Source organism: Acanthopagrus latus, chromosome 4 (assembly GCF_904848185.1).
Source record: "Acanthopagrus latus isolate v.2019 chromosome 4, fAcaLat1.1, whole genome shotgun sequence".
In the NCBI taxonomy this organism is placed as follows: Eukaryota; Metazoa; Chordata; class Actinopteri; order Spariformes; family Sparidae; genus Acanthopagrus; species Acanthopagrus latus.
The window spans coordinates 29,644,241-29,668,826 of record NC_051042.1 but is presented as its reverse complement, the minus strand read 5'-3'; the positions used below and the strand labels follow the sequence as shown (position 1 = coordinate 29,668,826).

At 43.4% G+C, this 24,586-nt stretch overlaps 2 protein-coding genes across 2 annotated transcripts; both read right to left on the bottom strand.

Annotated features, from left to right (window-relative positions):
* Nucleotides 1–2,987: 2,987 nt before the first annotated feature.
* On the bottom strand, nt 2,988–11,697 carry chrna3 (cholinergic receptor, nicotinic, alpha 3). Its single transcript, XM_037094404.1, has 6 exons — nt 10,953–11,697; nt 10,271–10,410; nt 7,815–7,859; nt 5,593–5,702; nt 4,067–5,267; nt 2,988–3,957 (listed from the first exon to the last, which is right to left on the bottom strand). Exons 1-6 carry the CDS (start codon nt 11,011–11,013, stop codon nt 3,829–3,831), a joined length of 1,686 nt encoding a protein of 561 aa, XP_036950299.1. The 5' UTR covers nt 11,014–11,697; the 3' UTR covers nt 2,988–3,828.
* A 3,098-nt stretch (nt 11,698–14,795) lies between these two features.
* chrnb4 (cholinergic receptor, nicotinic, beta 4 (neuronal)) lies at nt 14,796–24,371 on the bottom strand. Its single transcript, XM_037094405.1, is given in 7 exon segments — nt 14,796–14,966; nt 16,352–17,405; nt 18,560–18,669; nt 18,890–18,934; nt 19,659–19,804; nt 24,051–24,122; nt 24,125–24,371. Coding segments are annotated over 7 exon segments (1,650 nt in total). The 5' UTR covers nt 24,183–24,371; the 3' UTR covers nt 14,796–14,801.
* Nucleotides 24,372–24,586: the final 215 nt, after the last annotated feature.

Genomic DNA, 24,586 nt, shown 5'->3' with positions numbered 1-24,586 from the left:
AATAATAGACATATTTTATAGATAAAATGTTATTTTTTATCCATCTTTTCTAGTTCCTCGTCTATGTAATCCACTTTAAATAATCAATACTTTAGGAAACTTTACCTGTATAAATAAGACTTTTTTTTTTTTTTTTGCCTATGTGAGATTATCTCAGGGATACACATATTATTACTCCAAGCTGAACTCATGCAGCTTTTTGTTGAAGCATGTATTTATTTCGTTACCTATTTCATAACCATATGTTTTAATTGGTTACCAAGCTTACTGAGTCTGCTAGTTCATCTTGTTGTGGCGACAGATGAGGGCAGTGACCCAAACCACTTTATCGGCATCAGGCTAGCTTCTACCATGGCCCTGAGCTTGTCCCTAGCCAGGCCACTTGGCCCGAACTAAACATGTACACGTTGGGCATGTTTCTACCAACAAGGCCTCTGCAACCAGAATAAACTGTAAGATGGCGGGAACGCACAAGGGCTCGTAGGATACACTATGACTATGACTGCCATAGAAACCACAGCTTACAGCCTGAAAAACCCACTTGGCCATTTCCTTTGCCCCCCTCCATAATTGTCAATTGGTTTTCCTGGCCTTTTATTAGTTATTAGTTTTATTAGTATTTGTCTCACTTTAAAGTAACATGATTTTCATGGGGATTTTTTGGTTGTTTTTTACCTTATTCACCAGCTTTATGTATAGAACATTGCAAGTCAGATCTAAAGGTTTAAAGATTTAAAGGTTGTTGTACTTTTCAAACTTTAAATACACTGAGCTGAGATGCATTACTTAAATAAAGGATCTCAATAGAAGTCCACCTCACTGCCATCTACAAAAGTTCTCTGACGACTCTGCTATCGTCAGCCTCATCGGGGACAGGGACGACGGAGCCTTTAGAGAACTCATCAAGGACTTTGTGGACTGGTGCCACTGGAACCACCTCCAGCTCAACGCTGAGCTGACACCGAGATTTCAGCAGGCACAAAGAAACCTGCACACAGGTGAACATCCTGGGAACAGACATTGAGATGGTGACATCTTAGAAGTACCTGGGAGTCCACCTTAACAATAAACTGGATTGGACTGATCACACTGCAGCTACATATAAGAAAGGTCAGAGCAGACTGTATCTGCTGAGGAAGCTCAGGTCCTTTGGAGTGCAGAGATCACTCCCGACCACTTTCTATGACTCTGTGGTGGCATCAGCCATTTTCTATGGCGTAGTCTGCTGGAGCAGCAGCATCTCAGCAGCAGACATGAGGAAACTTGATAAAATTATCAAGAGTGTAGGTGGTGGGAGAAAGCAGAATGATGGACAAGCTGTCATCGCTGCTGGTGCAGGAGTCTCACCCCATGCAGGACACTATCACAGCACTGGGCAGCTCCTTCAGCAACAGACTGATACACCCTAAGTGTGTGAAGGAGAGGTATCACAGGTCCTTGCTCCCTGCTGCTGTCAGAGTGTACAACCAGCACTGCACCATATAGACCTCACCCTGTAGTCTGCACTGTGCAATAACTCTGTGCAAGCTAATTTCATCACACATATTTATTATACATATTTAAAATCTGTATATACAAAATAAATAATTGTAAATTATTGTTTTCAAAACAGCTGAGTAGCGCCCCCTAATGGCTTTTCTTGTTTTGTACATACAAACAAACTCCTACACACTCCAAAGTTTGTACAATCATCACGAGTCACAAACATTTACATCTGTTGGGTCTCAGACACAGAAACAAGACAGGCTGCCACGGTGGCACTGTGACACTTTAGAGAAAGAGTTAGCACAAAAATGAAGCGTAGTCACCAACTAATCCACCCCTATTCAGACTGGGAACACTTTCATAGTCTGCAAAAAACTATCCTGGAGGTAGATAATGACTGATTTTTCATTTTCTGGGAGAAATTATTCTAACATTCATGAAAATAATAACTAAACTATAAGCAGACCCCATCCAGAAACTAAATCAGAACAAACACAACTGAAAACAAAATTAAACATGATGACTAAAAAACTGTGGTTTGTAGTCTGTTTTTACACAATGTCACTTTTCATGCAGTCACATCACAGGCTACACTGATCCCATTAGAGGCTCATTCATTTTGGTGCATCACACAGTTATCTGTCAGTGAGATCTCTTGCCCTCCTGCAGATCAGCCAGCAGAGTTCTGAGTGAGCTTTAATTAAATTCATTGGCCAGGGGTTTTCTTATCAGATGTGGCAGAGAGCTAATACACTATCTGTCTGTGCTTCCCTGCCAGCATTCAATTAATATGGGCTGGATTTCCTTGTAATCACATCGCTCGCCATCTGCTCTGATTGTTAGCTGTATAATAAGAATCAGATGGTGACTTACTGACAGTCAGACCCCCATGCAGGACGCCTACGCTCTCTCAGCACGGACACTCACAGCTCATGCAGGCATCACACCGGTTCGACTTCCAGCTTGAAACTAAATTTAAGACGCATCATCCCCCTGCAAGTGTGTTTCTGTCATGTGACCAGGGCATCTTTAAGTGTTGGAGATTCTGCACTGTGGTAGCTTGTAGTGTCAAAGTGTAGTATTAAGCATGACATTTAAATTCTCAACTGGAGCAGAATAAAACAACCACAACTCTATGTGTTTTTAAATACACGTGAGAATGTGACCCTTTAGCCCTGATAGCATCAGACCTGTGGCGGTAAGCGCTGAGCTATTTAAGAGGCGGTGTGGTCAAGAGCAGAAAATTGTGTTCTGTGCAGGAAGAAAGGTAAGATGAAGAAAGGAGAGGAATCCAATAGGGTCCTTCATCATCAGCCCTCTCCTATTGATTGTGATCCAGTTAGCTGAGTTAGCTCCACAGGGGCACACAGAGGATTGTGGAACAGAGTAATAAACTGAGCCTCCTTGAAATTACATCTACATCCCACAGCTTTTGTTTTCCAGTCTCAGACACACTGGTCCTTCAAAGAAAAATAAAGGCACAGATACAATGGAGGTCCACTTTTATATTTTTAAGATTTATTTACAGAAAATGTGAGTTGAACAAAAATGCCTATTCTTTTTCCTCTTGTTCATCAAATGCTGCCAATATCCACTTCCATTTTCTCAGGTCAGAGTCCAGAAGGTGACCAGTAGTTCTCTCTATGCATTTAAGGTGTAAAGTATCAGTATAATCTTTCCTAAGGTTTTATCACTGAGAATATGATATGACAGAGATATGAAAAGCAAGACAACATATGCTTTTAACCAATCAGCCTTGTTACCATTTGCAGTAGCAAATAATTACCACATGATGTCACTATATGAACACAGACAATAACCTTGTCTTGTTCTCAGAAACACTGAAAAACTTATCACATATGTGACATCTTGTTATGGAATATAATGGAAATTCATAAACGGTGACTATATGTACATACTTGCTTAATGTGAGAAAAAGGGCTTTAAATTCCATTAATAATAACACAGTTTTGGTTGTGTTCTGGTTCTGCATGTGTGTACGCTGACTTGACATTACAGATTACATCGCTGTTTACTCCAGAACGATGTCGTACAAAATCAAAAGACTAACCACCACGTTTGTTAGCCACGTCCTCAGCACTGAAAAGTCCTTCAACCACTGTGTCAAATGAAAGGACCAAAAAGCACCAAGCCTATCTGTGGGAGAAAAAAAAAACAGTCAATAAACCATTTGCATCAACATTTGGCAGACAGTCATCTGTTCCTCTCAACTTTGGATCCCCTCTGTGTTTTCTCTCCGTCTGAGCCAATGCCGAGATTCATATTTATAACGGAATGCCTCACAGTTCAGCAGTCTGGAGTATGAGTTTTTGTCAAAGTGATTCAAATGTCCTCCCCAAGTAATAGAGGCTGGAGGAAGAGGCCAGCTGTACCCAGGATGCACACAAGGACGAAAACCCACAAGAAGATCCTGTCGATAACCATGGCGACGTATTTCCAGTCGTCCTGCACCTGTGAAAGGATCACAGAGAAAACCTTTTCAATGATGTGATCTCAGTTTCCTTGACAGCAGAATTCCAACTGAGATCTAAAAACTGTAGTTTAAAATACGAGAGCTCACCTCCTTTGCTTCATTCTGTAGTCTCATGTTCTCCGCTATGTATTTCACACTCTCAATGGCCTCAGTAACTTCAGGTGAGAGTGGCAACAGGGGCATTATTCCTCCATCCAGAGATTCAGAGCTTGAGCACTGACTCCCCCCTCCGACGCCAACAGCAGTGCCCCCAGTCAGTGCCCCCAGACTGCCCAGTCCTCCACTTCCTCCCCCAGAGTCTGAAGGCAATTTGCTGGTTTTCTGGTGCCAGCAGCAGTTGCAACGTCCCTCGCAGCACAGGAACGCAGAGCCTGCACCTTTGACCGAGTCGCCACTTAAGTTATTGAGGTTGGAGAGCTCTGTGTTGTTGAAAAGCCGCTGGCGGTTTGTCAGGCTGGACACCACGCTGGAGGCCAGGGCCTGAGGTTTGTGCTGCTTCTGCAAATTACCTGATGTGTGAACGGCACAGGGTCTTGAATTCACGGTTTGAACGTTGCCAGCGACTGTCACCTGCTCGGGGTCCCTCTCTGGTCTAGTCATGAACATCACCCGGGGCAAAAGTCCCAGGAACACAGTCCGCACCCAGCAGGGCATGGTGTGGGTCTTCGGTGTGCGATAATGTACGTTCAACACGAAAACAGTAATGACGATAGAGAGGGTGACGAAGATCATTGTAAAGAGGAGGTACTCGCCGATCAGCGGGATGACCAGCGAGGTGGAGGGGATGGTCTCTGTTATGACGAGGAGGAAGACGGTTAAAGACAGCAGGACGGAGATGCACAGAGTGACCTTCTCACCGCAATCAGACGGCAGGTAGAAGACGAGCACGGTGAGGAAGGAGATGAGGAGGCAGGGGATGATCATGTTGATGGTGTAGAAAAGTGGCAGACGGCGGATGTACAGAGAGTACGTGATGTCCGTGTAGATCTCTTCGCAGCAGTTGTACTTAATGTCATGTTTGTAACCAGGCGCGTCAATGATGATCCACTCTCCAGTTTCCCAGAAGTCCTTGAGGTTGATGGTTGAACCTATTAGCACCAGATCGATCTTGGCCTTGTCGTACGTCCAGGAACCGAACTTCATGGTGCAGTTTTGGTAGTCGAAGGGGAAGTAAGTGACGTCAATCTTGCAGGAGCTTTTGAATATGGCCGGAGGAATCCAGGTGACATCACCATTGTAACGGAGCAGGGCCTTTGTTTTGTCGTCAACCTGGAAATCTCCAACTGCACTGTAAGATGTAATGAGTTATAGAAGAAGACAGTGAAGACTGTGTCACTAATTGAGTCAGAGATTGAACTGTAGGTTTATAAATAACTGACCATTGTGCCAATGTGTGTGGAGATGTCAATCAAAAAAGAGGCCTCGTGATTTCATTAATATCTAAAACCTCCTTTGTTCTCTTTAAAGAAATGCAAAACAGAGAATGACCCAAGCAAAACGAGCAATGGAAGCTAATAAAGCTTTGTCATTTTCTGGAAGTCCTTAAAGGTAAATGTACCTAACAATCAATGAAGATGTTGAGCCAGGTTTTTAATTTGTTTTTTTACGCTCACTTGTTGTACAGCACAATGTCTGGCTTCCATATCCTGCTGGACGGCACTCGGATGAACTCGACGCCGCCAAAATCTCTTGGATTCCATCTGAGTTTGTAGTCATTCCAGATCTGAAAAAAAACAGAACAAGGTGAGTCATTCTCATTAAAAAACAAGACAGAGAAATTACAGTGTTATACAAAACTTAATTTAAGTTTATTTAGGATATTAATTAAGACCCGAAACGGTGAAACTGATGTTCCCACCTTCTGTATACACACTGAAATTGGCTTTGAATCTATCTTCTATAGAAATCTGATTTTAATTAGTTGGTTGATCCAGACCTTTAACCAGAATTTGACAGCTTAAATGCACTAAAATAACTGATATATATCCACATATATCCACTTCTGATTCCTAGACATCAAACATAAGATATACAGAATAAAAATACAGTCAAGATACGATCAATACAAAATATAATCAAAGCAGTAGTCCAGTCTGTGAGGCTGTGCTAGAGGTGCTTTCTTTTAAAGGCTAAAATAAGCATCTTAGTTTAGTTTAGAAATTATTTAGTCATAAACTAAATAGTATAAAGTATTGGACAAATAAAAATGTAGATGTTAAAAACTTAAAGCTTCTAGTAGTGACTTTCATTTTTGTTAATTCTGGCGGCCCCTGTGGACAAAGGCGTTATGAACACCACCTCCTCCTGTCAATAACATCTCACTCTGGCTAGTGTGCACATTGGTTATATAAATGAGTGCTGTTTTCTTTTTTTAAACACAGCTGTTTGCAGGATAGATAGAGATGAGGTAAAGAATCTATTTGTGGCCATGTGACATAGCTGTAATTGTATGACTTATCCAACCAAGGTCAGTCAGAACCTCATAGGCATTAAGAATAATTATAATAACTAATTATGTAGGTTATGTAGCGGCATCAGTATGAAACTGAGACTATTTCATAGTCAGTCAAAAGTTCTTTGTTGTACATTTCACTCAAAGCCACAAATAGTTACGGTTCACCAAAGTCATTAGGGTGCATCCTCTGGGGTTCAAGAACATCTGTATGAACTTTCATGCTAATACAAAGGGTTGGACTGACCGACAACCATTCCTAGAGCAAAATGTCCCCTCCAAGTAATCCCAACAGAAAGTGCCAGGATGCCACATCTGGTCTGCAAGCATAATTTTGTCATAAACAGCTTTATGAAGCAACAAAACAGATGTAAAAGCCAGAGGGTAGCAATTGATTCCTCCTGGTGATTATCGTTAGTCTGATTGATATTAAACGCATCCTCTTGTGAAATGTGCCTCGTAAAAACAATGAGAAGTCGTCGTCTCCAACAGTGGCATATAAACAGTGTAGCCTGAGAGGAGATATAATGGACCACTGAATACAGTGTGTTTTATGGACCTTTTGGCCGCTGCCTCTTGACCCTCTCTTACGGACAACCGGTGATCCTCATGTGACTTGGAAAGCAACAACAGTAAAGCAGTCTTAATCAGGAAACACTGCGTATCTGGAGTGTGTTCTCAGATTTGGATGGCCAGCAGGGGGATATGTACCTCAGCCTGTTGTTTGTGCATTGCTTAGGGAGACTCTACAACAACTGATGACATTAAATTAAGCGGAAGAGTGCTTCAACTCTCAGCACCGAAGAGAAATTACAACTCAACCCTTTAGCATGAACATGGCTCCGGCACAGATGAGTATTTGCTCAGTAATATGGGACCTGGAGACGGTCCCTGCCTCATTTGATTCCAAGCTGGTTCACTGCACTACGCATTATGGCGGCAGAGACATCTTCTGGGATTGAGTAAATGACAAAACCGTCAAGCCATGTATGGAAAGTGATTTGTTTTTGCTCTGTATGATTATAAAACGGAACTGGATTTAAATCAGTTTAATCTCTTAGGTTCAGTATCCTGCAGACGATCTGAGGTTTTCTGTCACTGTGTCAGAAGGAATATTATGGACTTTGGCTCGTATGATAAATTCCAGACAACTGTCAAATTATTTTAAAAGACATTATGAAATTGGCCATGAAATCTCAGTGCATTTGCTAGTTTTTTTTCCATAAAAGGACAAGAAGGATCAATGTGTTTAAAAAGCTCCCCTCCATGAATAATTCAACTTGTCAGTCCAGCCCTGAAGAATCATGTATGACAGAAGGCAGGGTCCATACTTCATGCCCTTGCTCAAGATTCCATTTGCACAGTCATGCACCATAAACTTACATGTCTCAGCCACAGATTTGTCTCCATGATCTGATTGACTTCATCCTGAGAACAGAGCAGAATTGATAATGAAGACGTTGAAGCAAAGAAAAGAAAAAAAAAAAGTAAACATTTAAAATTTAAAAGAGGAACAAACACCGTCACGGGCAGCCATCCAGATCACCACTGAGGATTTGTTTGTGTGCTGTCTGCATGGCCAGACCTCTGCGTATCCCAGACGAGAGGATTAAGAAGCACACCTGAGTCCTCCACGCCTGGAGCGTAACCCACATGACAGCTGGAGCCAGGGGGTCGCTGCACAGCCTTAACTTTTCATTCTGACTACTCAGTGTCAGGCCGGGAGGGGAGGGTCAGGTTTGTGTGTGTGACTTAGACCGTGAATGAACAAATCTCATGACCCAGTGCATAACATTAACCATTCATGTTATGATTTCACATAAAGGAGAGGCTGTACATGGCTGGTAAGCACAGGTGGACAGAAGGCGGCAGGACAACCTTAACTGGATTATCTTTGAGAAAGTGGTGATTTTACAGCACTTTGATGAGATGGCCGTACGTCAGGTATCTTAGCACCAAATCAGACAGCGACAAAGGTACAATATGTAAGGATTGCCCACCTCTCGAATACTCATAGTCCAAACAAATATGGGGCAGCATTTTAGCTGTAGCTGCTAACTTTAGCTGTGGCATCACGAGATAGCATGAGCTGCTGAAGTGATTTCTCAGCAACACAAAACATAGATGTCTTTAAGCCTAACCCTCAACCATTTGTCTGTCAGCCTGTGGATTACTTGTTTAAGATGTTTAATGTGGATTTCTTTGTTAAGGACTCAGATCAAACGTTATGTGATAGCCCAAAGGATGTGACCATATGCAGATTCTTGTGTCTCGTGTCAGTGACTCTCTCCACTCCGCTAACAGAGAGCAACAATAGCGAACTCCACAGAGCCCCCTTTATTCGACAGACATACGTCTGGTATCAATTTTCTGACTTTTGCAAGACAGTGAGTGAGCACAAAATGTTACGACTGTCTCTTTAAAGAACAATCTCCTCTGCCACTGTCCCACAGCACCACCTGCTCCAAAACCTTCAGGCAGACAGCCTCTGATATGAACCCTGATTGAGAGATGATGACTGAGCCAGCTCTGCCGATGAGCTATTGATGGGCTAAATGAGCTCATACAGCCCTGCTGTAATTGCTGTGGGCTGACCAATACCAATTGCATCTTGGTTAGAAGCACCAGGTGCGGGGAAGGAATAATAGTCATCCATCAGCACGGGGAGCTGCCCAGCGTGCTACATCGACTGAGTTAAGGAGAATCTAACAAAATATCCATTATATTTCTGTAGATCCAGACAGCTCCTCAATACTTATCTAGCTCTTCAGAGAGAGAAAGCAAAGGTCGGAGACGAGTGCTACAATGTGTCAGACCCCACATCATCCACTTTAATTACTAAACCTTGTTTAGCCGCTACCACTGAAAACATAGTGACTTAGTATTCTATTATTGTCTGAAAACATTATCAATCAGCCCATCCTTATTAGAAAAATGACCATATAGGTCAACTGTGCGACTATGCATATTTATTGTTAGGCCGCAACCTCTAGTGGCCAGAGTTAAAAATTACAGTGGCAAAGGAGGAACTCAGGTGATGCAGTATTAAGCGCAACAAAGTCTGCATAAGGAGGAGGTTTGGATGGAGGGATGGTTCAAACAAACACAGGACCTGGACCTGGACCTGGACCCAGAGACTGCTGAGTTATTTTACTAAAATTATGTCACATACATAACATACAGTAACATATACAAAACACGTAATGTGTTGTTTTGAATGCAATATTAAAATATAACTAAATAGTTTGTCATTTTGAGATAATCAACACACTGTTAAAAAAAAATAAAAATAAACAATTTTCAGTTATAAGCGGGGGTTGTATAAAGCGGATAGGTTTTTTTTAAATTATTATTTTATCTGTACAATATATCTAACGCTGTTCATTTTGTAAATGAGCTGTCCTCCCTGTCCAACACCAGCCTTTTTGCTTAATTAGCGTCACCCACTCTGGACCCGTCTGAGCCGAGCGAGAGAGTCGTCTGTCTGCCCCGCCAGTCTGCAGTCAACAAGCAAAACCTGACGCTAAATCCACAGCTGCTCATCTGAAGTGGCAGTGATTGAGGCTGCCGAAACTGAGAGGTACTCAGGCAGCTGACATTTCCCATCTTGTCTTGGCCAGACTCGCAGCCCCTCTGCCCATCTCCTCAGCACGATAAACCAGGGGCTTGAACAGGCAGGACCATCTCAGGTGTCTCAGATGATTGTCACTGTCTCTAAAATTTTGTCGTTCAAAGTCCACAAATCGACACAGGGACCCATTTCTTCTCACTCTTCTCAGACCCTTCACATTTCATGTCTTCCCATCACAGCACAAACAGTTTTGTTATAGGACACTTACCACTTTGACCAGCTGGGACATGGACACCTCGAATTGTACGATGACGGGGTCGGTCACATTTTCCACTGGTCGTATGTACTGGTTGTAGTTGGCGAATATGCCAGAGAAGAGCTTGTGCTCTGCATCCGAACAGAAGCCTCCTGGATAAGAGCAGAGGGTCAGACATGGATCTGTCACTGCAGTGTCAGTTATAGAGTTCAGGTTGGTGATTGTTAGTTCTCATCAATTCAGGGGAGCAGCGTATTTATATTTGACAATTCCAATATTTTGTGATCATGTTTACTTCAAGTCACCATGACTTATTCTGCTGTTTACTAATCATAAATAATAACAATAATAATAATGATAATAATAATAATAATAATAATAATAATAATAATAATAATAATAATAATAATAATTTGCACCAGTACCAATAAATGTCTTCCATGAATGGATTAATAACCATACCTTAACATTTATTACCTTTATTTACCAGAATGTTTAATTTAAGCTATATTAAATGTAGGTTTTTCATCTGATTACGCATGGCCTTTTGGTATATATTATAATACAATTTTTTCAGTGGCTTATTTCGTACGAGCCTACAACACAAATACCAAATCAATAACTGAGGCAATATTGTTAAACAACAACAACAACAACATTTATGTAACGCAACAAGTCAATAACAATATGTTACCTGACAGGAGAAACAGAAGAAGGGCCCATGCGCGCAAAACGAGGCAAAAAGCGGCGTCCATCCTGTCTCCAAATGTTTCCAAATGAATCCAGCAGGGTCAGCGTGGCAGCGGCGCTCCGTGGAGCAGACCGGAGGAGAAAGTGGGAAGAGTGAAAGCGCGTCGGCAGCGCCAGAGAGCCCCAGAGAGCGGAGGGAGGGAGGCAGAGCCACGCTGAGGCACAAACCTCACGGATAGGTGGCACACGCCACTTCAAGAAAAGATGCAACCTATAGCGACCTAATGTGATAAAACAAGGAAGAATCTGGTCAGCAGGATGTGTCAGCTTTGCGCTGCCACAATTTCCTCCTTGGAATTGGAACAAGGACACTTTGAACCGAGGATTGCGCATTTTACGCATTGCATTTAAAACCATAAATCCATCACCTGTATGTCTCCTTCAGCTTCTAACCATGAGTGAGGAGATCATCCACGAAACAACATTGTCTGCCGAAGTTTGTTTTACATGACATATCTCTCAGGTGATGTCACCCACATTACCTACCAATCAGCATCATGTCAATCAAAATCTGATGACCAAATCTGATCAGACCACGCCCACACGGTCTAGCTAAACGTGTCAGCGTTACATTTTTATCCTTATTTTCTTCAACTTCATTTTGGCAGCGAGGTCGTGCAGAGAAACCATTTCCTGTGTGCAGTGAGCAGGGACCCAGGTGGTGTCCGCACATGTTTTGCCCTCACAGTGTAGACTTCCACATTAAATTACCAAATGGCCCCTCAGTTCATCACACAAGACCAGTAGCCACTGTGTGCCACTGGGGCGTGATTAAGAACATGACAGAATTTGTCTTGACTGCTCCTTATTTATTTAGGTTTTCACATAATATCCTGTGTGTTCTGTTGTTCCAAAATTACGTCAATATCTGTTGGAAAAAGACCACTTGTAAGTGGGATAGAGCTCTGTATTTGACTCTTGCTTTTCTTCCTTCCTGTCATGATTGCAATCTCAGAGCAGTATGTTCTTCCCTTTTGCCGGCAGGGTGTCCCAGTGGTTTGACAGTTATGTCCTTCATGTGGATGAAAGGGCGTGGTGTGTGTGTGTGTGTGTGTGTGTGTGGGTGTGTGTGTGTGTGTGAGTGGGGTGGGTACAAATGCTTTTTAGCCCTGCTGAAGTGCCCTCAAACGACAAATAAATCCCCACCCAGCAGCACCAGAGATGCTCTTTGGTGTCTGACCCTGCACTCTCAACTCCTTAAAGTGGGACAGGTGAAAAGAGAACCGCCCCCATGGGGGTTTAATATGCGATTACATCACGTGGAAACGACCTTCGGGAAGTTTTCCCAGGACAGGTTAAAAAACTTAAGCTGTTTGTGCACCTTGCATCATTTGACAGGATCATCTTTACCGCCAAACAAATAATCTAATGTCCACTACATTGTCACATTTTAAAGGAGAATATTATGTGATACCTTTGTTGGTATAAGTGCTTGCTTATGTGGCAGTACAATTCTCAGAGCAATGTGTTTTTCCATGCATCTCTTATTGGAGGCTAATGACGAAAGGCTGCTGACATGAAGCTCGTGATTTATGGGACCTTCCACCGAGCGTTGACTGACGACGCCTCCCACTCTGTTTGGACTGAAACAGATGACGAGCTGTTGATGGGTACGCTCTGGCTCTGCGCCGTCTCGCTTCACTGATGACAGGAAGCTAACAGGTGAATGAAGAAGCCTCGAAAGAGCTTAAAAAACTGTGAGCAGAGATTAAAGTGAAGCGAGTCCAACCGTTAACACGGATGCTGATTGCTATCTCTTGATTTAAATGAAGGCCTCACAAAAGAACCAACAGTCTGCAGAATCTCTAACGAGCTCACTCAGCACTGTTTATTGAGCAGTAACTGTGTGTGTGTGTGTGTGTGTGTGTGTTTGTGTGTGTGTGGGTGAAGGTTCAGTTCAGCGTGTGTTTGTGTGCTTTGTGATGCGTCGTTAATGTGTGTGCCTGCATCTTCCCGTCTGTACAAATAAGCACTTAACAGAGATCATTTCTGGTGTAAAGGCACAAATGGGTGGTCATGAGATTACGGTGTCTGGAGCACATTTATTTTTCATTCCCTTCAGAGATTTAAAGGGCTACTCCACAATTTTCTCATACTTTAATGTGTGCTTACAAGTCTAAGGGAGCACAACTGCACATGTGGAAAAAGTAGCATAAACTGCTTTGTGGCTCCAGAGGAAGCTGCATCTAGTCTGATAGATCACCTCTAGTGATTTCGCTGCAGGCAACAGGTTTTGAAAAGCGGCCTACTATAACTGTGTTGAACTTATTTACAGCCAATTTCAGAGATATCACCTTTTTTTATTCAACAAATTATTCTTCCCTCTTTACAGGCCTGGTGCCTACATTTCCCACAATGCAATTAAGCCACTGATTGACATCACTGGAGGCAATTTTGTTTCCTCTGGAGCCACAAAAGAGTTTATACTGCTTTTTTCCACATATGTAGAAACACTCCCCAACACGTAAACACTCTTTAAAGTGATAATTCAGGTCTTCTGATGCGGGTATGTGTGAGGAACTTACTTAAAAATGTATGTATCTGTTATATTTTGAACATTTGTGGTGCTTGACATTGCTGTCAGACTGCCTTTTCCATTGGCACTACATTCCCTCAACCGTATTCCAGCTGCTCGCTGTATTACACTGTAGATCAGCTATTTCAGTGGCTGTCTGACGGCAATGTAAAGTGCCAGAAATGTTTGAACTATAGCATGCACTCAACAGATATGCATATAATGCTAGGTCCACCTTTTTTAAGGTGGCTAAATACATCTTGCTGTTGGTTCTGTTAACAGCAGTGCAATGCTCTGCTTCCCTGATGGTGCTACGTGCTGCTTCTCCACACGCTGACTAAGGTTAAGTACCTCATACAGCCCCACATTAAAAGACCCCAACTATCCCTTTAATGTGTAAAATTAGTGGAGTTACCCTTTAAGTCTTAATACAGATCTTTGTTAAAAGGATTTGTTCGTCGGGGGTCCAGGCCTATAACCACGGCAAAAGTACCAGTCCTCAGGGTCCGTCACCGGTTTTGTTGTATCAACATATTTTTTTGCCTGCTCGCACATTCTCACATTTCAAGTGAACAGCTGTCTTATCTATGTGATGAAATGCCTTAATTGGCACATCTTCAGCTGACGTATTGGCTCTGAGGATAAACTTTATCGCCGGCAACACAGATTAACTGAGCACTTTGGCAAGACCCTGACAACTTTAAGACTTTATTGGGGGTTTCATACCTTTAATCAAACTGAAAGAGGACACACATTTAGCTTTATTAATCGTTCTTTAATCACACATCACATTTCGGTAACATTAATACAAGTAAAGGAGTCGAACAGCGTCTGAGTGATGTCCTCCTCATACATCTGTCATATATTCCTGTAACAGTTCAGCTTACTTTAGCGCAGTGAAAGGTGTATTCAGTCCAGTCCTGCAGCTGTCCTTTGGAGACACGGAGGGAAATGATCTGCAGTGACGCCACATTAGGTCCCTGCGGACGCTCAATTTCCTCAAAATATTGTATTGCTGTCGACCACATGGTTTTGATTAGAAGGAGATGTTTTTATCTGTTTTCTATCTCGCACAAACATTATCTCTGTTTCGTGATGTGCATGGTGAGAGGTTGCACATATTCTTTTCTCTGGTTTAACCCTCTCAAGTGCCTCATTGGTGGGGTTTGGCACAGACTTTGCAAAGACTACTGGCCTGTATCTGCTTATGAGAAATGCATGTCCTAACAGCTCAATCACTGGAAATAATTAAAACCCCATGTTTTTACAGGTTAATCATCATATGCGAGGTGTTTCTGAGCTGGGCTGCTGGTTGGGAATGATCTGAGTCTGGAAGACAGGCTGGAGGAATAAGCCCAGGGTGCCCACCACACACACTATCACAAAGATCCACAGGAACATACGATCCACCACCATGGCCACGTACTTCCAGTCCTCGATCACCTGCAAGTATACCGAAAAAAGCAGATTTGAATTTGTCAGCGTGCATGTTTTTGTCACAACAACAGGCATTTATTGTCATACAACAACATCACTGCAGTGATCCTAGTTTCAGTGTGTTGTCTGTGGACGCTGCCACGTCTCTGAGCCGCCACTCGGGGGCAGAGAGTGCAGCTGAGTGAATGAACGAGTGTGAGAATGCTTTCTGATTCTAGGGACATTTGCATTAAAACAAACTATTAAAAAAACCTGATATCTTCCACACATCATTGTCTTTGAGAATGAGATAGAACAGTCAGAGCTTATTCTTTGGATAATAAAAATACAATACATTTTTAACAGGAACATCTAAGGACTGTTTCCATTTTGCTGAGACCTAAACTTAAAACAGCTATTGACCCTTTCACCCCATTTTCAGTGCTGCCATTGGTACTTTGTGCAACGACTAATTTCTCATTCCTGGTCTCCTCCTTCCTTTATTGATTTATAAGAGAAAACGATTGGTTTGGCTGAAATATGTCCTCAATTTTCTGGGTCACAGTCAGCCACAGTCACTACTTAAGGTTAGTGGTATTCCTTCCTGCACCTCATGGGTCAATGCAAACACTTTTGATCCAGTTTGTCCGGATCAGGACAGATGGAAGAGGAGGTGCTTTGACAGTGGAGCCTGGATATTTTTTTTTGTTTTGTCAGCAACTAATTAGCTGTATGGTCCTCCTCGGGTTGCATAAAGACAAGATGTAAAGACAGCGAGTGGGAAGAAACAGCTCGCTCATGACTTAAAAAATCCACCTACTATTATCTCTGAAACTCACAAACACATTTTTAGTTTCTTTACTCCAAACGTAAACAGAAATATATAAAAATGCGTGGAGAAGTTACAGACTGATCTTTGCACTCATACGTTTTTGTCCTTTTTGAACCACACATTCTTATTCCTGGCTTCAAACCTGGCACCTAAATTATCATCTTACCATCACACAGTAAAACGTGCTATGCATGATATTGTGATTAATTTATCAATTTTGCACTTCATATTTTTAAACGTGTGTAACTTAAATGTACAGACACTTTGTTCCTCAGACATACGATGAACAAGAGTTAAGAGTTAAACAGTGAACTGTAGTTTAATGTGACATAATACGTTTTACTATAATAAATGTACTTCAGCTGAGTACAGATTGGAGACAAATGTACTCTGAATGTCAAAACTTTTAGCTAACAACTCGAAGATATCAAGTAAAGAAACAACATTTTGATTTTTGGGAGGTTAACATTCACTTCTGGACTCTTAAATATGTTTTGCAGGATGGTGCCAGGACAGTGGTGACAAATGTTAGTCTGGTATAGCTGCAATGCAATAAAACATTGTGTGTGTGTATACGTACACTCTGATCGTCATCATCTCCCATCATGTGCTCAGCCACGAAGCGCACCCCGTTCACAGCCTCCTGGACGTCAGCAGCCCATTCTGAGGTGATTCTCTGCTGGAAGTCCTGAGTAGAATTCAGACCACTGGGGAGGTAATCGTTGGAGCGCAAGTCCCCTTTCCTGTTGGAGTAGCTGTGGTTTAGCGGAGGAGCTATATTTTTGTGTCCTGGGGTGGAGAAGGCCGAGTCGGAAGACAGCAGGGCAGAGGACGACATGGTGATACCTGCTTTGGACGCAACTGGGTAACCCAAGCCCAAAATGGCTCTCCTGGCCCGTAGACACCGCTGCTGGCGAAGTCTCTGGCGTGCAGAGTTATTGCTGGGGCGCCTCATGAAGAGTAGGGCAGGCAGTTTGACAAGAAATATCAGCTTGACCCATGAAGGCATGGTGTGGGTGCTGGGAGAGCGGTGATGCACGTTGAGCACACACACACTGGTGATGATGGAGAAGGTCACCAACACCATGGTGAACATCAGGTACTTGCCAATTAGTGGCACATCCAGCGAGGTGGGAGGGACAATCTTTGAGATCAAAAGCAGGAACACAGTGAGAGCCAAGAGGACGGAGATGCAGAGGGTCATCTTCTCCCCGCAGTCGGAAGGTAAGTAGAAGACCAGGATGGCCAGAGAGGTGATCAAAACACAGGGGATGATCAGGTTGATGGTGTAGAAAAGGGGCTTCCTCTTGATGATGAAGTCATACGTGAGGTCCACGTAGGTGGGATCCAGAGGGTTAACAGTCCGTCTGCCTGGCAGCGCCAAGATGTCCCACTCACCACTAGGAGTAAAATCATCCATGCTAGCCACATTTGACTTCAAGATCAGGTCGATCTCAGTGTGGTCGTACGTCCAGGAGCGGAACTTCAGGGTGCAGTTCTGCTGGTCGAAGGGAAAGTGCTTGACCTCAATCTTACAGGCGCTTTTGTAGATGGCCGGAGGAAGCCAGTTGATGCTGCCATTGAAAAGGACAATGGCGTTGGTGAAGACTGTGACCTCGTAGGTACCATCGGCACTACGAGGAAGGAAGACAGAGAAACATGAGGCTCTTGTTATCAAACTTGCAATCATAGATAAGAAGGAAAGCTACAGAGGTTTGTTTGCTTTTTGTACAAGGACAGTCAAATCAATATCAACATCAAAATCCCCAGAGGACAGACTGAAACCTTCATCATTTATACACTCCGCAGAGGCTTCAGAGAGTCTGTTGGGAAAGATGTTGAACAGAACAACAGTCATCCTAACTCTCAAATGTCTTGCTGCACAAGTTTCCTGTTCCCGTCCAAAGTATAGGTTGAACCTTCCAGAGAGAACATAGACAGGCTGTTTAAAAGAGTAACTGTCTGTTTAAATTTTCAACTAAAACATTAACAATTTCACACAGTACACACACAAAATGTTTTCACCCCCAACTCAAATACAGCAGCTTGATCAGCGTCCATAAGCTTCAAATTAAGACAGTACGTACCCCTGTAGCATCAGTTTTGCACAAGCAGGGCTCTGCACCCCATCCAAAGTAAAGGAACTGACAAACATTTTACATTTATTTTGATATTTTATAACTTTGGGACTGTAATTAATGTAAAGCCACTTAAAAAAAATAACTTGGTTAGAATAACAAACAATATAAGAGAGATCAATAGGGACAGGTTTTTTTTTTTATATATATATGTATGTAATTGTCATGATTATGGACTTTGTGTGTTGTATTCTTTGGTGCTTCGTGTTTCTGGTTCTGTTCATGTGATTCTCAAAGGTGCTTCACAGAGGCTGGGTGTGACTTTCCTGATGGCTGGAGCTCCCGCCTCTCACACACCTGCAGCTCATCTGATCATCAACCAGCCAGCCAGTTCAAACACTCTGGTCTTCTCTCCACTCCCTGCCAGACTGTTTCACGGTGCTCAACTGGAGGTTAACTGGCTCGGTCTCCAGTGCGGACGCTCTATGGGCAGCACAACATCATTTTCATACCCGCAAAGTCGAGCTTTTTCTGCTTCATGTGCTTTAGTATACATTCATGCCCCAGAAGCTGCCAGAAGTTACGCTACAGAGCCATACTAAGAAGCATATGGCCTCTGACCAAGTGTGCCGTATTTGATGCACTTGTGAGGGTGACAACCTGCTGACACACACATCTTTATGACAATAGGGCATTCCAGTGAGGCTTACTTGTTGTACAGGACAATATCTGGGAGCCAGATGTGTCTGGAGGGAATGCGCAATTTGTCGATACCTTCGTACTCTGCAGGGTTCCACGATAACCTGTAATCCACCCAGTGCTGGACAGACGAGAGAGAGGTGGCGTCATTCCCAATTACATGCTTCATTATCAGATGAATATGATCCCAATTACAGAGGCAGTTTGTTCCACATTGAGAGAAGGGGAATGGATATGGTTTAATTCAAGTTCAGGGGGGGAAAAGGACATTACACGACACAGAGGCTGAGTGTGTGTGTGTGTGTGTGTGTGTGTGTGACTCTGAGCTTCATCACACTTACCTGAGTGAGCCAGACGTTTGTAGTCATGATCTGCTCTCTTTCATTCTGGAAATGTACAAGCGAGTTGGAAATTACTTGTAGAACAGTTTTTAATGCACAAACACAACTGACTCAATGACTGTGACAGTGGGTGTGAACAGCGTTTAGATTAAGCTCCCAGGTTACTGTGATCTTTACTCTGGCATCCAGCTCTAACTCAGGTCAAAAATACCTGCAGTTAATTACTCCACAAATTGCCTGTTAACATGTTTGTTGGTGGCGTTGTGGTCCCACTGCAAGTGACATAACATGTCCACTAAAGCGATACCAAATGCCAATTACGCTGAAGGATACAATGCACGCTCATAAAGTGAAGGCCGTGAATGGGCCCTCGCTGCCTGAGTCTGCAGCTGGGAGGAGCCGCCGCTGTAAATCAGAGGGGAGCCTCTATCACTGTGGCTAAAACAGCTTTATGGCCCCTTTTAATCCAATGTGCTGAAGTTTCAATCTGGACATGACAGAGGCAGAGATCACAGCTGACCACATCTATCCTTATTCATCCATTCTCTCAGAGCTACGGCCGCTCTGCGCAGGCCGGTTTGTAATTAACTGCTTTCTCAAAGCTTTTGTGGCTCACTCCCCCTTGTCTTTTTCTCTCATCCACTTCCTGTTCCCCCTCTTTGTCTCCTCCTTGCACATATTGTTACCCTCAAACATAAATAAGTACACACACACACACACACACACACACATCATTCATGGTGGGCAGGAGTATATTTGGTCCCCTTACCACGCTGATGAGCTGAGCCAGAGACACCTGCAGCTTCACCGTGACCCTCTCGGTCCTGTTGACCGCCGGGCGGATGAGCGGGTTGTAGCGATGCGTTCCCAGCAGATAGTTCATGAGACGCTCCTCTGAGTCAGCACAGCTGCCACCTGGTGACACAGTTTAATTCACTGATTATTCCCATGCACAGGCATAGTACACCTAAAATGTGTAGTCATGACAAAACCTTTGGAACATTAAATTAGAGGTTCGGTGGAGACAGAAAATATGGACATGCTGTGTTTTTGATGCTGCAGACCATCAGTTCCAAGCTTCTTGTTTTCATTTAACATGCTGGTATTTCCCAAACTTTAATCCATTAGGGACTAACCGTTACAGACTGCCTCCACCTATTTTACATAACCGGTTTCTTAAAACTGCTGAGTCGGTTGTTTGAGGCTACTATATTCAGCTGTCACAATGAAGTATTTTTTAAAATTGAAGATGGAGCTGTCTGGAAAGCACTGACTGAGATTCCATTGACTGAATGAAGCCGCTGCAGTGGCTTTTTTCCACCATGGCCAGTCTGGGGATCAAGAGGTGAGGAACCATTACAGCAACGTAAAAACAAGGTGTACTCAAAGTTGCTGTAAGCGTTGTTGATTGAGCTGACTTCCTGTCCGTTTTGCAGTTAACAATCCTCTCCTTTTCCCCTTTGTCCTTATTTTTTCGAGCTAGCTTTCTTTGCCTCTTTCTTTTCTTCGAGTGTTTTTCATCACTTGGCCTGTTCGGTGGTCATCGGGAGCTCTGGAATTGGTAGATCACCTGTTCCGCCACTGCTGATGTAGGTACATGAACAGGAGGATCCTGCTCTCAGACTGGACCGCCTCTTTGTGATGTTCTCTCTCCTGATTGGATAAAGGTGGCTAGTCTACCAGAAAATGTGTTTTCTCTTTTTAGTACATGAGCAAGGGAGGAGAGACATTACTGACTCCACACTCTATAACAGTGATTACTGTTGGAACAAAGAGCGACGAAAATATATAATATTTACATCATTTTTTCAAACAAAATGTTATTTTGGTGTACTGTCATTATTGCCAGACAGAATGTTGATTGTGGACAATATTGTAAAACCCTCAAACTGCATTCAGTACTGATGTTGATGAACACCTACAGTATGATAAGGGCAAGTTTATGAACACAGTGACGTGGAAGTTGAAGGGTGTAATCACAAGAAATTATTTGTGATTGGAAAGTGGGTGTGGCTTAGCAAGTGGCGATAAAGAACTGTAGAGGACTACAGCCACATTTTGCTCCAGGGGAGGAGGATGAGTGAGAAATGAACTAATTATACTTCAGACACGCGCTTTTGAAAATCTTCTGACCCATGACATTACTCTACAAGCCCACTGGCCAAGGGTCACATGTGGGTTATCTTGTTGCCTCCACATCACATTTGATTGGAAGCGTTCGGCCCCTGGCTGGATTTTTGCCATACAACACCCGTAACTGAACAACTTACACACACAGAAAAAAACTGAATTAGTATTTCCTTTTTATGTCACTGTGTCATTAAGGTTAGGTGTTAACTGTTGGCTCATTACAACACGTGATCTTGTGGTCAACTACATAAAGACTGGAGACCACACGACTCCACCACACCCTCACTTTTGCCTCCATTACATAATTGGGTTCATGTGCTACTTCCTGCTTTATAGTGGTCTACATGTGGACAGGGACTGGTTTAGCTGTTTGTGGATGTACTGTTACAGAGCTTCTATTCCACCATCCTTCCATCCATGCAACAAAACAATCCATGCAAGTATTTTGAGAAGAGAGTGTAACGTTTCTTCTTTGGTTTTTCTCCATCACCCCCCACAGACACTCCCTGCAGACAAAGCACAGGTCTACCTCTCTTCTGCTAAAACTCCGAAAAAGAAGTGAACAAAGCTGTTCGACCCCACCCATGTTTAGAAAAGTACTGCTCCTCCTCTTATCTGTTCACCCAAATGTGTCAGACTGCTTCATATGAGCTGCACACACAACTTTTCCCATCATCCTGCAGGGAAACAGCTGCCTTACAATTAAGACAGCCAGCGACGTCTGTGTTGTGGAAATTATACTGAAATGTTATGAACGCCCCAAAGACATTTCCAAATAAGTAATTACATTTGGGATGAGGGCAGATATTTCCACAGCATGTTAATAATTCTGCTTTTGCCTTTAAGCTGAACCACTGGACGCATCTCCTAAATTGAGAGTAAGCTGTGAATGCAAACAGCCCACCTCCTTCCCCCTGCATCCGTGATAAACGACGCCCGTGTCAGGGGTGAAGACGGGCCTGATTGAAACTGATGATCGGCGCTTCTCAACTGGAGCGGAATGAATACATGTGGCGCCACCTCTTCCATTTTCTTTACATGCAAGCCGGTTATTAATGGCTTCCACATGGTCAGGAGTAGCTGAGTCGACTTACTCATGAGAAACGCGCCTACGAGGTGAGACTCTTACTGATGGGCCCGTTGGAGAAGAATCGCTGCTGTTGTCAATATTGTGCAGAGTGATATTCATGACTGCAGATTCGTCTCATGAAGCTGTGTGATGATGCTGTGTAGCCAGACTTTCAACTCCAGTGCCTCTCCTCTTGCTCAGAACCAAACTGTGTGCGTCATTATTGGCCTGCGGGCTCCTGGAGCTCTGCGGGCCGCGGCGAACCTGACGGTCGAGCCCCGTGGGTCGGTGCCGTGACTGTGCTTGTGACTGTCATTTGGCTGCAGTCCCAATCCAACGCGCTGGGACCCCCACAGCACTCATTAACAGATGGTGTGTTGTCAAAGCCCTCGGAGACCGGAGTCAAACAAGCTCTGCCCTCCCCAGAGGTGAAGGCCACCAGCACGCCGCCCGGACTTGTGATTTCCTGCTGTGAACCGCCACCGGTGGGTGTATGTGTGTGTGCAGATGAACGGCGTCTCTCACAAGTGTTGACATTATGCTGATTGATTGTGAGGTCAGGCGTGTTAATGCAATGCTACTCAGCCGTTGTGGAGTTGATAAGGTCACTCTGCATACTTCACACTGAAAAACACAACAATACCCAAATGCAATACAGGTGGAGACGTGGAAGCAGAGCGTGAATGAGCCGACACACAGGGCAAAGGTTGAATGAGAGGATTTCTTTCCTTCAAATTCCATTAGTTTCCCGTGTTTTCCTTTCCGCTCCCCCTTTAAATGGGCACTATGTCGATTTAGAGAAGAAATTCATAATATGAACAAGGTAATAATACAAACTCAGATATATTTATGTTTTCCATAACCGAATACACAAGCTGTTAAGACAAATAAGGTTCCCAGAACACTGTTTGATGCCAGAAAGGTGGCAGGGTCCGCCACATATAAACAAAATAAAATGGTAAAAAGGAAAAAAAAACAATCAATCGTTCTTCTCAAAAACTACACAGTGCACCAAAAAAAAGATGAAGAAGAAGCTCAGTTTCTGTGTCACGTGTGACGATTCATGTCACAACTGACTGGCGAAATACTCACATCCAGGGGCACAAAGAAATGTGATATCAGCTCTGGAGGGGACAATTGAAACATGACATTTTCTCAAGAGCAGCTGCTGGGGGGGGGGGGGGGGGTAGTGCTGTGACGCTGCCAACAAACATCTCACAAACACGCTGCCAACTGAGGAACACTTCATTTCACTGCGGCTTCTCTCATTAACTCAAATTAAAACAGCTTGCAAACACTGTTGTTACTTTTAAAAATGTTAAAGCTACATAATTGTGCTTACTTTGATATATTGGAGGGTGACAGGGGTCCATAGCCCATTTTCTCGGTATGGGTGGGGTTGTGTCCCCCAAACCCCCCCTCTGATTTATGCCTATGCTATGAATATACTTCACTTTCCTGTGTAAACTTTGAGTCTCACTGAGTTTCCTATATGTTTCTCTATTCTGGCTGTGACCCCACACTAAATACCTCAAACCTCCACATGAGTGCTGATTGCTTGATTTGGTGACATTGGGCCACATCTGATAGCAGGACTGACTCATCAAACTGCAATGACACCGTGTTAAAACACAGTGGTATCATATCTCAGCTGAACTTGGAATTGCATGCCATGAACGCATGTGTTTTTAAATTTCATCCAAAATGTAATACTTTGTTTTTAAAAATGAAACATTACTGTATTGATCAGAAACTAAAGGAAGGAGTTGAGGGGTTTTGATTATTTTTAAATTATCATTTGAGCCAATGAGCCACTAAAAGCTGCAGCTGCACTCCGACTTTGGTACACTAAAGACAATCAAGGCACTTTTACGCAATTAAATCTAGAGTTAAAACGCAGATAAGAGCACATGCCAGAGCAACAATCAGTGGGTCACAGAATGGAAATAAAGACACACTTACAGTGGACCAGAGAGAGAAAGTAAGCGAGGATGCGGAGAGCCCGAGTCATTTTTTCGGCACCATCTGATCCGCGGGAGTTGCCAGTGAAGAAGCCTCGGAGCTGCGGTGTTCAGCGCTCTTCCTCTCGGACATGCCGGACTTTACGCGCTAGCGGATTTGGACACTTTAACCAGCACTGTGCTGATGCCTGAAGAACAGATCATTAAGGCTACCGACTTGCGAGATCTGTCGCCTCATGGTGGGGTTACTTTGCAACAATCCGCCCTGTAAAATCCCCCCGGTCTCCTCTGGGTAAACGGCTCTTTACGCCCCAACAACGCAGAGCAGCAGCCTGTCCTGACGCGCTGCTCTCTCCGTCCCCAGCAAGTCCTGCAGGTCCTGTGCCCGGTCTGACATCAGCTGCTGCAACTTTACACTCAGTAGCTGCTTTTAGATGTTATGATAGAAACACCACTGAACGGATTATTTTGATTTATTTAAAGAAAATTTAGCTTTAAATGGAGGAAGGGGGGTTGTTCTTTCCAAAACATATCATT

What these genes read in the sequence shown, in the direction of transcription:
- chrna3 (XM_037094404.1), bottom strand. Translation starts at nt 11,013, where the DNA reads ATGGACGCCGCTTTTTGCCTCGTTTTGCGCGCATGGGCCCTTCTTCTG. An exon ending in TCTTCTGTTTCTCCTGTCAG is followed by an intron (nt 10,411 to 10,952) that starts GTAACATATTGT and finishes GCTCTTATCCAG; the next exon opens with GAGGCTTCTGTTCGGATGCA. An exon ending in GACATTGTGCTGTACAACAA is followed by an intron (nt 5,268 to 5,592) that starts GTGAGCGTAAAA and finishes TACATCTTACAG; the next exon opens with TGCAGTTGGAGATTTCCAGG.